Source organism: Pelophylax lessonae, assembly GCF_965119305.1.
Source record: "Pelophylax lessonae genome assembly, chromosome: 1".
Taxonomy (NCBI): Eukaryota; Metazoa; Chordata; class Amphibia; order Anura; family Ranidae; genus Pelophylax; species Pelophylax lessonae.
In genome coordinates, this window is record NC_138768.1 from 360373730 (window position 1) to 360387197 (window position 13468).

General features: G+C 43.0%; 1 protein-coding gene across 1 annotated transcript in view; it reads right to left on the minus strand.

The window, feature by feature from the left end:
* Positions 1 to 13468, minus strand: part of VPS13A (vacuolar protein sorting 13 homolog A) — a 427491-nt gene that overhangs the window by 180694 nt on the left and 233329 nt on the right. The window contains exons 40-42 of the mRNA XM_082266808.1: positions 11207 to 11299; positions 10206 to 10568; positions 3421 to 3522 (exon numbers count right to left, since the gene is read on the minus strand). Coding sequence (XP_082122934.1) covers positions 3421 to 3522; positions 10206 to 10568; positions 11207 to 11299 — 558 coding nt within the window. The remainder of the gene's footprint in view (positions 1 to 3420; positions 3523 to 10205; positions 10569 to 11206; positions 11300 to 13468) is intronic.

Sequence of the window (13468 nt, forward strand, 5' to 3'; positions counted from 1 at the left end):
TGTGGTGACTTCAGATGCATCAACCTCCAGTACGTAGGGCAGGGCGAGGTCGGGATGCTGCAGGACAGGGGCAGAAGTGAATAACGCCTTTAATTTATCAAAAGCATCTCGAGTCTCTTAGGACCACTGGAAGCGGCAGTGTTGGCGGGTTTGCTGGGTAATCAGGGCGATAATGCCAGAAAAGTCCTTGATGAACCTCCAATAGAAATTTGCAAACCCAACGAACCTCTGAATGCCCTTTTTGTCCGTGGGAGCTGCCCACTCCTGGATGGGAGACACCTTCTGGGGGTCCATGGCAACCCCATCAATGGAAACGATCAGACCCAAAAATTGTATAGAAGTCTTTTCAAAGGAACACTTCTCTGCTTTTGCATAGAGTCCATGTACCCTTAGTGTGGACAGCACTTTCTTGACAGGGATTCAGTGTAGTTCCAGGGTAGGGGAGAAGACAGGAATGTCGTCCAGGTACACAATCATGAAGTTATCCAGGTATTCTCTAAAGATATTATTCACGAAGTGCTGAAAGGTAGCTGGAGCGTTACACAGACCAAAAGGCATAACCAGGTACTCAAAATGCCCAAAACATGTTCGAAAGGCTGTTTTCCATTCACCGCCCTCGGAAATGCGTACTAGGTTGTAGGCACCGCGAAAGTCCAATTTAGTAAAGACCCGGGCAGTACGAAACCTCTGAAAGAGCTCAGGAACAAGTGGAAGAGGGTACCGGTTTTTAATGGTGATTTTATTGAGCTCTCTGTAATCCACACAGGGTCTGAGGGTACAATCTTTCTTTTCTATGAAGAAAATTCTGGCGCCAGCTGGAGAAGATGAGGGGCGGATGAATCCCTTCTTTAGGTTTTCATCAATGTACTGGCGCACCACCTCAAGCTCAGTCTCTGAAAGTGAAAAAATCCTTCCGAAGGGAACTTCTGCACCAGGTAATAGCTCGATAGGGCAGTCGTAGGGGTGATGAGGTGGTAGTATATCGGCTGCTTTTTTATCAAAGACGTCCAGGAAATTGTGGTAAACTGGAGGAACGTCCTGGCTGGAGTCGGAGACTGGCTGGACGGTCAAGCAACTGGAAGGAGACACAGATTTGGGCATCAGACAGTACTGAAGGCAGTAGGGAGACCCAAAGGAGATCTCCCTTCGGATCCAGTCTATCTGCGGGTTGTGTGCCTGCAACCATGGTATCCCCAGAACTATGGGGAACATAAAATATCAAGCTTCAGGAACTCTTGATGGCCAGAGTCAGTAATAGTAAGAATAGGTACCATCTTGTGAGTAACAGGCCCGGATCAAGGAGTAGTACCGTCGGCCAACTGGACCTTGAGTTTAAGTTCTTTAGTTTGAATAGGAATCTGGAAGTCCTTGGCAAGGGTAACATCCATGAAGCAACTACATGCCCCAGAGTCAATGATTGCCGGGAGTCGGACCTCCCCTTTCGCTACCTGTAGGGAGACATGGAGAACAAGATGTGTAAGGGAAGATCCGGAGACTTGATGATACATGGAGTTGTGTGGGGAAGACTTACTGGGCCCCACAGGGCAGTTGTGGAGAAAGTGTCCAGCCTCCCCACAGTAGAGGCAGAGGTTAGCCCGCCTGCGGCGGAGTCTCTCATCAGAGGTCAGGGCAGAACGAACCATGCAAATTTGCATAGGTTCTCCTTCAAAGGAGGCTGGTGTGGCCGGAATAGGGGCAGGGACAACTGGGACCTTAGGCAGCATCCAGGAAGGCCGGAAGGACTGAACACGTTCAGATCGCCGCTGTCCAGTTGAATGGCGAGCTGAATCAGGCCTTCCAAACTAGCGAGCTTTCTACTCGTGCCAGCTCGTCTTTGAGGGCCTCAGATAGGCCAAGTCGGTACTGGTACCTGAGGGCGGCATCGTTCCATTCAGTATCCGCTGACCATTTGCGGAAGTCCACAGTGTAGTCTTCGGCAGGGCGCCTGCCCTGCTGTAAGGTATGGAGAGTGGCCTCTGCAGTGGCCCTGCGTTGTGGGTCATCATATAGTTGGCCCATGGCTTCAAAAAAGGTGTCCAAAGAGTTGATGACAGGACTTTTTTGTTCCAACAGGTGATGAGCCCAGGACTGCGGTTCATCGGAGAGCAGAGAGATGACAAATCCCACTTTAACTGTTTCCAGGGAGAAGGTCCTTGGTTGCAGAGCCAGGTAGAGTGAACAGGCATTCTTAAAGGCCCTGAACTTCCTCCAATCGCCGGAAAAACGCTCTGGAGTGGGCACCCTGGGTTCAAGAGGAGGAGCCATCATCATAGGAGCGGGTGAGTGATGCTCCGGAGTCAGTAAGGCTGAGGCAAGACCTGCAGAAGGAGGAGCTGTAGTTGGAGGATACTGCCAAGTTCTGTAAACGACCCTCCAACTGGAAGTACCCGTCCTGTAGGTTGGTCACTGCTTGAGTGAGGGCTGCGACTTGCTGGCACAGAGCTTTGAGCTGGGAAGAACCTCTGTCAGCCTCTGACATTATTAAGGCTGGATGATACTATCACGTACCTGTTTAGAGGCCGAGGTGCTGAGAGGGCTTCCCTTGTGGCTAAGTGCAAGGCACCCCTGGAGGTGGAGACAGGGAATGCTGTGCCCAAAGGAACAGGGGTCACCAGCTGCGGCAAGCTCCGGTGAAGAGGTGACTGCTGTGGTAGTAGACACGTAGTGCATGCTGAAATGCAGGTTGCCTTGAAGGGGAGGAGGTAGCCAGGCGTGCGACAAGAGCGAGGTCAAGGTCAAGCCAAGGGGTCAAACACAGTTTCATAAAGCAGTAGAGGAGTCCGAAGGAGCAAGCCAGGGGTCCTACACGGGAACAGCAGACTGGAGCAGAGTAGGTAAACAAGCCGGTGGTCGGAGCCAGGAGGAGAGACAAGACAGGTGAGACAAGCCGGGTCGGTAACAGGTAATCCAAGTAAACAGGAACACAGAAAGCAGGGAACAGGAACACAGAAAGAAGGAAACAGGAAGCTGAAGATCATGCAGCAACTAATGGCTGGAGCAGGCTGGTTTAAATAGGCCACTGGGCGTCGCTGCATTAGTGTGGGCGGCAGATCCAGCTCTCTTGTGGGACGTTCCCTGACATTGACACTTTGGGCCCAATTTGGACGTTTGCACTTTTGTTGCCAGCGGTTTAGACATTAATGGCTGTGTGTTGAGTTATTTTCAGGGAACCGAAAATTTACACTGTTATACAAGCTGTACACTCACTACTTTACATTGTAGCAAAGTGTAATTTCTTCAGTGTTGTCACATGAAAAGATATAATAAAATATATTAAATAATGTGTAGGGTGTACTCGCCTAGAGGCTGAAGGTAGCACAAACAGTATTATATCAGAGAGCGTTGTAGAGCATCACAATGTGACTAATAAATGAAATCAACAGTTAAGTACTTGGTAAGACATGGGCAACTTATGAATACCTTAACTTCGAGGCTCCAGGGTCTGAAGTCATCACTTTTTTCAAATTCCAAAGGTTCTAGAAGTGGTTCCCAAACACCCAGCATTTCGTTAAAATAATGTACCTAAATGCAATAAATTCAAATGTAAATCACTGTCTCATACCATCTATATATTGACTGAAATCTGATTTTACAAGTGGATTCATAAAAGAATAGATATCAAAATGATTTAGTCACTATTAAACTATATCACGGACTATTGTTCATACAGTAAATGCAGATTAGAGCTCCTGCTTCTATTTACCCATTTATCTTTCTAAAAAGGTCCATTTAAATTTCTTAAGCAAAGGTTTAGGTGTGATATTAATCAAGTGAGTGAGAACCCCTGTGCTATAACAACAGAAATGAGATGACGATACAGAGATAGCAGACAGCAAGGGAATGCTGCAGCTCCAAGTTCAGCCTTGCCAAAAACACTGAATAGCTCTAGAAACAATACAATAGTGAAGCTGCGCTCATCCAATACATATAACAGTAGGTCAATAAATGGTATATATAATACACAGGCATAGTAGGATTATGGTGATATACACAAAGTAATTAAAAGTGACTTCAGTGCTGTAAACAGGGTCTCCGTATAAGGTGCTTAAGTGGTGCTTTTGCAAATATTATAACGTGACTGCAGTGCCAATCCTACAATAATAATTAGGTGACACTAATGGGTGAAGTAAAACTAGAGTGATATAACCAATTTATCATAAAACAAAAAATATGATGGTACAGGTGCTGTAGATAAAATTAGATTAAGGTGCTTGGTAGTGCTACTACAAAAACTGTAGTATGATACCAGTGATGGTCATCCAGAACTGACTGGGTGACAACAAAGGGGGATTCAAGATAAAAGTGGCAGTGATATATAAATACAATAATAAATAGGAAGATATATATATATATATATATATATATATATATATATATAGGGATTAAAGCATAATAGGACTGGTGAAGGAGTTCATAACTATAAAAAATAACCCTGGTGCTAATAAAGCAACAAATAGAGTTCATAGAAAATGGTGATCCAAGTGCGATCTTGTTAAAAGTGCCCACTTGGGTGATGACAACACTTATGGTGAATGGTGGAATTCAAATTCCGAAGTAAAATTTCTAGGTGTACTACACCCTTACCTTACTGCTGTAAGGTTACAGCATAAAAAGAGGAACGAACTCCTAATCGATCCCACAATCATCCAGGGGGGCTGGAGGGTGCCTGGGTATCCTTCCTTCTGCAAGTATGGGGTTGGTAATAGGGGCTCTCGACTCTCCTAGAGCAATCCAAGAGGGGTGGGGGGGGCATCATGGTTTCCTAAAAAGCTCCCAGTAAGGATGCAGAAAGCAGAGGCTCTTCTGGTGTAGTATTTATGTATGAGGTTTATTTAAAAAATATAGCAACTTACAGTTAAAAATGAAACAGCCAGTGACTGGACACTCTGGGTCTTGAGCTGTCCGTGTTCCTGCACCTCTGGGTATAGCCTAGAGACGTTCAGGCTATACACGAAAGTGCAGGAACACGAACAGCTCGAGACCCAGAGTGTCCAGTCGCTGGCTGTTTCATTTTTAACTGTAAGTTGCTATATTTTTAAAATAAACCTCATACATAAATACTACACCAGAAGAGCCTCTGCTTTCTGCATCCTTACTGGGAGCTTTTTAGGAAACCATGACGCCCCCCCACCCCCCTTGGATTGCTCTAGGAGAGTCAGGAGCCCCTATTACCAGCCCCATACTTGCAGCAGGAAGGATACCCAGGCACCCTCCAGCCCCCCTGGATGATTGTGGGATCAATAGGAGTTCCTCTTTTTATGCTGTAACCTTACAGCAGTAAGGTAAGGGTGTAGTACACCCAGAAATTTTACTTCGGAATCAACCACCATAGGTGTTGTCATCACCCAAGTGGGCACTTTTCACAAGATCGCACCTGGATCACCATTTTTTAATGAACTCTATATATTACACACATATATACACACACACACACCTTTATATATATATATATATATATATATATATATATATATATATATATATATATATATATATATAATCTCTTCCTATTTATTATTGTATTTATATATCACTGCCACTTTTATCTTGAATCCACCTTTGTTGTCACCCAGTCAGTTCTGGATGACCATCACTGGTATCATACTACAGTTTTGTAGTAGCACTACCAAGCACCTTACTCTAATTTTATCTACAGCACCTGTGCCATCATCTTTTGTTTTATGATAAATTGGTTATATCACTCTAGTTTTACTTCACCCATTAGTGTCACCTAATTATTATTGTAGGATTGGCACTGCAGTCACGCTATAATATTTGCAAAAGCACCACTTAAGCACCTTATACGGAGACCCTGTTTACCGAGTTGAAGTCACTTTTAATTACTATGTGTATATCACCATAATCCTACTATGCCTGTGTATTATATATATCATTTATTGACCTACTGTTATACAGATATAAAACTAATTTTTTTGTGCAGAATCAACAACAAGTGGGACACAATCATGAAGTGGAACGAAATTTATTGGATATTTCAAACTTTTTTAACAAATAAAAAACTGAAGAATGGGGCGTGCAAAATTATTCAGCCCCCTTAATACTTTGTAGCGCCACCTTTTGCTGCGATTACAGCTGTAAGTCGCTTGGGGTATGTCTCTATAAGTTTTGCACATCGAGAGACTGAAATTTATGCCCATTCCTCCTTGCAAAACAGCTCGAGCTCAGTGAGGTTGGATGGAGAGCTTTTGTGAACAGCAGTTTTCAGTTCTTTCCACAGATTCTCGATTGGATTCAGGTCTGGACTTTGACTTGGCCATTCTAACACCTGGATATGTTTATTTGTGAACCATTCCATTGTAGATTTTGCTTTATGTTTTGGATCATTGTCTTGTTGGAAGACAAATCTCCGTCCCAGTCTCGGGTCTTTTGCAGACTCCATCAGGTTTTCTTCCAGAATGGTCCTGTATTTGGCTCCATCCATCTTCCCATCAATTTTAACCATCTTCCCTGTGCCTGCTGAAGAAAAGCAGGCCCAAACCATGATGCTGCCACCACCATGTTTGACAGTGTGGATGGTGTGTTCAGGGTGATGAGCTGTGTTGCTTTTACGCCAAACATAACGTTTTGCATGGTTGCCAAAAAGTTCGATTTTGGTTTCATCTGACCAGAGCACCTTCTTCCACATGTTTGGTTTGTCTCCCAGGTGGCTTGTGGCAAACTTTAAACAACACTTTTTATGGATATCTTTAAGAAATGGCTTTCTTCTTGCCAGTCTTCCATAAAGGCCAGATTGGTGCAGTATACGACTGATTGTTGTCCTATGGACAGAGTCTCCCACCTCAGCTGTAGATCTCTGCAGTTCATCCAGAGTGATCATGGGCCTCTTGGCTGCATATCTGATCAGTCTTCTCCTTGTATGAGCTGAAAGTTTAGAGGGACGGCCAGGTCTTCGTAGATTTGCAGTGGTCTGATACTCCTTCCATTTCAATATTATCGCTTGCACAGTGCTCCTTGGGATGTTTAAAGCTTGGGAAATCTTTCTGTATCCAAATCCGGCTTTAAACTTCTCCACAACAGTATCTCGGACCTGCCTGGTGTGTTCCTTGTTCTTCATGATGCTCTCTGCACTTTAAACGTACCTCTGAGACTATCACAGTGCAGGTGCATTCATACGGAGACTTGATTACACACAGGTGGATTCTATTTATCATCATTAGTCATTTAGGTCAACATTGGATACTTCAGAGATCCTCAATGAACTTCTGGAGAGAGTTTGCTGCACTGAAAGTAAAGGGGCTGAATAATTTTGCACGCCCAATTATTCAGTTTTTTATCTGTTAACAAAGTTTGAAATATCCAATAAATTTCGTTCCACTTCACGATTGTGTCCCACTTGTGGTTGATTCTGCACAAAAAATTACAGTTTTATATCTTTGTTTGAAGCCTGAAATGTGGCAAAAAGTCGAAAAGTTCAAGGGGGCCGAATACTTTCGCAAGGCACTGTATGTATTGGATGAGCGCAGCTTCAATATTGTATTGTTTCTAAAGGCTTAGGCGTGCCCTAGACAGACAGATGTCTTTATCTTTTCACCCATGCACCACACTGCAATGCATATAAAGTGGAACCCTATGCAAACTAAAAATGACATAGCCCCCACTATACCCATGTGGCTACAGTTAATTAACAATAGCCTCCCACTTTATGAACTATGAGCTTCGGAAGAAGCCCTGCTTGTTTGATACTTTTTGGGACTGCTGGCTTTCTAACCCACTTACTCTTGCCTCTGTTGCTCCAGACAGTTACTAAATGTATCTCCATGCTTTGCATTATGATGACCTACTGTTTGATATGACCCATGGTATTTGGTGCGTCGTCTGTGTTATTATGTTGATATGTAAACGCATCAAGAAACAGCTCAGGGTCTTTTCTCTGCATTAGCTAGATATATTTTTTTTTTAGATTGGGGGGGGGGGTTTGTGTTTTTTTTTTTTTTTTTTCAACTCTGCATTGTAGTATTTTTCTATAACACTCAAATAGATCTTAAAAAAAGGAAAAACATTATATGACATAGCATGTCATCTTTTAACAGCAAGGATATAATATTTGTTGCTAAATTCAGTAAGAAAAAGTTAGAGGAAGGTAGTGGATGTTGAGAAGATGTATTGCATTCTACCTGCAGCTCCCCCCCAATATCTACCTGATCCAGTGATGTGTACGAAAGCAGCTGCTCTCTCTGCCCTCTCCTCTCTGACCATAGCAGAAGCCAATGGCTCTTTCCAGTCACAGCCAGTGACTGTGTATCCACTCGTGTGAGCCAACTTGGGAGTGAGCATGCACGAGTGCTCCCATAGCAAGTGGTTTGCTGAGGGGGCAATCAGCAGCGGGATGAGCCAGAAGCACCGGTGGGAGACTCAAGAAGAGGAGGATCTGAACACAGAGGGCTGCTCCATTGCACAGAGCAGGTAAGTATGACATGTTTATTATTTTTTCAAAAATGCCTTTAGAATCGTTCATTGTATTAGGAAACATGAAACTATCTCCCCTTTCTCTTCATTTGTGCTCTGCATGCTTGAAAAGTAGATATACTGCTTTCAACAGCACATTCTAGTTTTGTTGCAGCTGTGCATGGTAGCCAATCAGCTTCTAACTTCAATGTGTTTAATTAACCAGTTTACGTCCTCCCGCCACAGATGTACTGCGGCAGGCAGCTGCTCCCAGGCAAATCAGTTTACATGTACGGCGCTCGCTCTCGGGAGGCTAGGAGGCGAGCGCGTGATGCCAGCAGCGAGGTCCCGCCCCCGCCTTGTCAGCGGAGAAGCCGATACAGCGGTCAGGCGGCTCCGATTGCCGCCTGACACCCGCGATCGTTCCCCGCTGAGAGAGAAGGACGGGCAGCTGTTGTAAACACAACTGACCGTTCTTCTCCCTGAAATGATCATAGAGCCCATGTGATCCTTCTATATAGGATCACGTCTCTATGGTCATTTCAAAAGCCACGCCCCCCCAACAGTTAGAATCACTCCCCCTAGGCTCACATTTAACCCCTTGAGTACCCACAATGTTAACCCTTTCCCTGCCAATGTCATTATTACAGTAACAGTGCATATTTTTAGCACTAAATTACTGGCAAGGGTACCCCCCAAAAGTGTCACAAATGTCAGTTAGGGGTATGATCTGTCCGCCACCAATGTTGCAGTCCCGCAAAAAAAAAAAAAAAAAAAAAAAAAAAAAAAAAAAAAAAATCGCAGATTGCCGCCATTACTAGTAAAAAAAAGAAAACAATAAAAATGACATAAGGCTTTCCCGTAGGTAGTAGACACGATAACTTTTGCGCAAACCAATCAAAATACGCTTATTGCAATTTTTTTTGCCAAAAATATGTAGCAAAAACCAAAATTGGCATAAAATGTTAAAACATTTTGATTTTTACATTTTTTTTAGAATGTCATATAGCAGAATGTGAAAAATGTTTTTTTTTTTTTTTTTTCAAAATTGTCGCTCTTTTTTTGTTTATAGCACAAAAAATAAAAATCGCACAGGTGATCAAATACCACCAAAAGAAAGCTCTGTTTGTGGGGAAAAAAACCCATCAATTTTCTTTGGGTACAGTGTCGCATGGCCACGCAATTGTCTGTTAAAATAACGCAGTGCCGAATCGCAAAAAAGGGCCTGGTCAGGAAGGGGGCAAATCCTTTCGGTCTTAAAGTGGTAAGCTGTGGCAAAAAAAAATTAAAGCTGATTGGCTTCTATGCACAACTGCACCAGATTTTGTGTTCTCTGGTTTTAGTAAATCAACCCCCATGTGTCCTAAATTCCTCCAATTCTCTTCACACCATTGCTGTTTTTCTGTGTTCCAACTTTAGTACTAAGTCCGTTTACCCCACCAGCTCTTTATAGGTGTTGGAACTCCAGTGATATCTCCCTGTTGTTCTGGACCCATTCCAAGGCCTTTATAAGACTACTCTAATTACTATAACTTCCTGATCAGCTTTTTGGTGGATAAGAAATGGTGGTTGATATCACATGCCAATTATTATAACTTAAAGGTTGCTAGTGTTGCTAGATGTTCAGCCATACTTCAGTTGGTCACAATGATAACCCTAACAGCAAAGTAGGAGAAAGGTGACCCTTTACCCTGCATCATCTTCATTCTCCAAAAATAGAAATAAAAAAAATAAAAAAATGTTTGTGTAAACTAACACATAAACCTAAGTAGTTATATATGAAAATCTTACTACTGTACCTCTAGCTCAAGTTGACAGTAAAGGTTTATAAGTGTGCTCCAGTTCTTCACATTCCCTTTAAATGAAGACTTGGCTAAAAGCATGGGCAAGGTCCTGTGGCCAACACCAGCTTCCAAAGTGATAATGATTGATTCAATGCTCAGATTTAAGGTCTCTCCTGTCAGGACTAACTGGTTTGCTTCTCCAGATTTGTTTTTGTCCTCGTTCTCTTCTTCCAGAAACCACATTTTAAAATCTTTCACATTCTTCTTCCTCCATAGGTCTACTGGAACTGGACTAGTCACTTCGCTTATTGATTCTTTACTGGGAGATGAAAGAGCTGAAGTGATTGTGATCACTGTGTTTATAATGACTGGAGAGACCTGTAAAATTTAGGTTGCACATAAGCATGCATAGTACAAAATAAAAATACAAAAATAAATATAACATGACATGTTTAAAGCATGTAGGAAAACATTATTTATAAAGATTTATGATAAACTTTTAAACATTTAATTAGACAGAACGTTTCTCATGAAAATAAAATGCAGCATGTAAAAAAATATATTCCATAAAATAAATCAGAAAAAACAAAAGTTACTAATTTTTACTGGCACCTATAATTTTAGAACAGTGTTCACTAAAAGGTTTATTATGTTCCAGAAAACGTGGTCACAGTCAGAGGCTTTTATTGCTAGACATAAAGCAATATCCTAGAGAAGGGATGGCAAACCTTGGCACACCAGATGCTTTGGAACTGCGTTTCCCATGATGCTCAAGGACACTGCAAAATGCATGAGCATCATGGGAAATGTAGTTCTAAAACATTTGGGGTGCCAGTTCGCCATCACTGTCCTTGAGGACCAAGAAAATTGCTAATAGAACTTTCTATTGACATATCGTACACCGTCCTTCATCTAAGTGAACAAACTGCTGTACCATGACTAACTACCATATGTGATAAGGCCATGTTCATTGGACACTGTCATTTACAATTGTTTATTGTTTTACAAAATCTTACCTTTAACATGAGTGATTTTATTGACAGTTCAATCTTCTGTGGCTCCCCAGTAAATTGGCTACTTTGGAAAAAAAGATCACATGGCTGCAGGACCTATGAAAAACAATGTTTTATGAATATCTACACGCACTTGTGCAGTGTTCAACTTTACCTTCTACATTAGAAGCTAGACGTATTAGCTGTAGAAGGTTTACTTTATCACACGCAATCATGATCCACAGATTCAGAAATGCAGAAGATAAAGTGGACCATTTCCCTTTTTTAAATCAGAACATCACATGATTATATCTGAAAATATCTGAACATTATAGGATGGACAGATGTGAAGAAAAAGGGTTTGTAATTTAAAGCGGCATTAAATCTAAAAGCAAACACTTAATACAGGGCTCAAAATTTCAAATCCTGAGCTACTAGCCAGGCCTTAAGATTTACTCGCCACCAGTTGCACCACCCAACTTCACCCCTAAACACACCCTTGTAAATCATCTCATGGAATGACGCGGTTAAATGTTTCATGCAGAATTAGGTTACAAAAATAAATATTAACAACAACTTTATCAGTCATCATCAGAGCCCGTCAATGCAGCCCATCAGTGCCCATTAATGCAGGATATCACTGCCCATGGTCGCAGCTTCATCAGTGCAGCCTATCACTGCATGGGGATAAAAAAAAAAAAGAAAGAAAATGAATGCAGCCAGCACATCTAATGGACTGGTAAGCTGCAATATATTACCCTTTTTTGTTTTGGGTTTAATACCACTTTAATTCTGGAAAAACACGTGAATCAGGTATGTTACTACTAGGGATGAGTAACTACAAAGCCATATCTTGACCATACAAGAAGATCTGTCACGTAGCCTAGCCTAGATCATCAGTTAAATTACACTGAGTAAGTGGCACTAATGCTGTAAAAAAAGTGGTGGTCAACTTAGTAAATAAGGGGGCTACAAGTGCACCCCCTGACATGCACAAAGGGCTGCGCAAAAGCAAACATTTTAGTTTTGGAGACATTTTCTCCCATTTTGACACCACATTGCAATGGACAAAAGAAAACAAACAACATTTTGTGTAAATGGTTAATGTAACATAAAGCTGGGATTGTGCAAACTGAATATAGCATGATGGTGATATTCTCACAGGTGTGAGATTGTTAAAATTAACATTAACTTACATATGTGAGCATTTTTCATTCATACAGTAAAAGTAAATGCCATCCAGAGCATCTTGTATCACAGTAAAAGTAAATGCCATCCAGAGCATCTTGTATCCCCCCCAATGCACCTCTACTGAAACATATCACTTATAATAGAGATCTGCTGTTCAATGTTATCAGCAAGCAGAAGATCACTGTGGTAGTAATCGGTTTCTGCAGGGGAAGCTAGGGCATAGCTGATCAGATCTGCCCAATTTTTCCAAGCTTGCTGGAGTTCGAGGAAGTGCCAATGACAATACAATGATCTCCCTGCTCTCCATGGACCTGCTAAAACATCTCTCCAACGGGGGGACATCCTAAATCCTAAATGGACAAATCCCGCAACACCAGATCACAAAAACAAGGGGGAGCTCCGAAACAACTCATTCCTCCCGATCCGCCGATCCACAGCTACTTTGAGCAGCTCGCCGGGCCCCCGCTGCAGGAGGCTAACAATATGGCACTGCAATGCTTTTCTCCTGCTCCTCTAGAGGCCTCAGGAACCAGGCAGAAGACCGCACCAGCTCTCAGTGACAGCTTCCCCAGCGGTGCCTCCACCCGCAACAAGCCCTGGCTGCACAACTGCCACTCTCAGCACATTTATCACACCACGTGTAGCGGGCCCCGGCATCTTGCCAAACGTAACGCCACTGATCTCCTCTCAGGCGACTTACCGGTCTCCCCTTCACTCACTAAGACATAGACTCCCCCTCTCTCTTGGGTACTCCACCAGCCTTTCAACATTGGGGACTCTCCCCCACTGCCATGCAGGCTGATCTCAATCCCTGCCGCGGTTGCGGCCTTCTTTCTCCACTACTCAGACGCCAGCCTCACCCCCCAGCTCTCCACGACCACAAAGAGCAACCTCAGGGCACCCTCTCCGCGCCTTCTGACACCCGCATGGCTGAAGGATCAGAGGGAATGGTATGAACCCTGGGATTCATCCTCACAGGTAACAGGCCCTCCCCGTGCCTTTCTTAAAATTCCCTCCATCCTCACTGTGGATGAGTTGGTTTTCTGGCGCAAACAACTCCATTCTTTGCCTACAAAAACAGGACTTTAAACTACT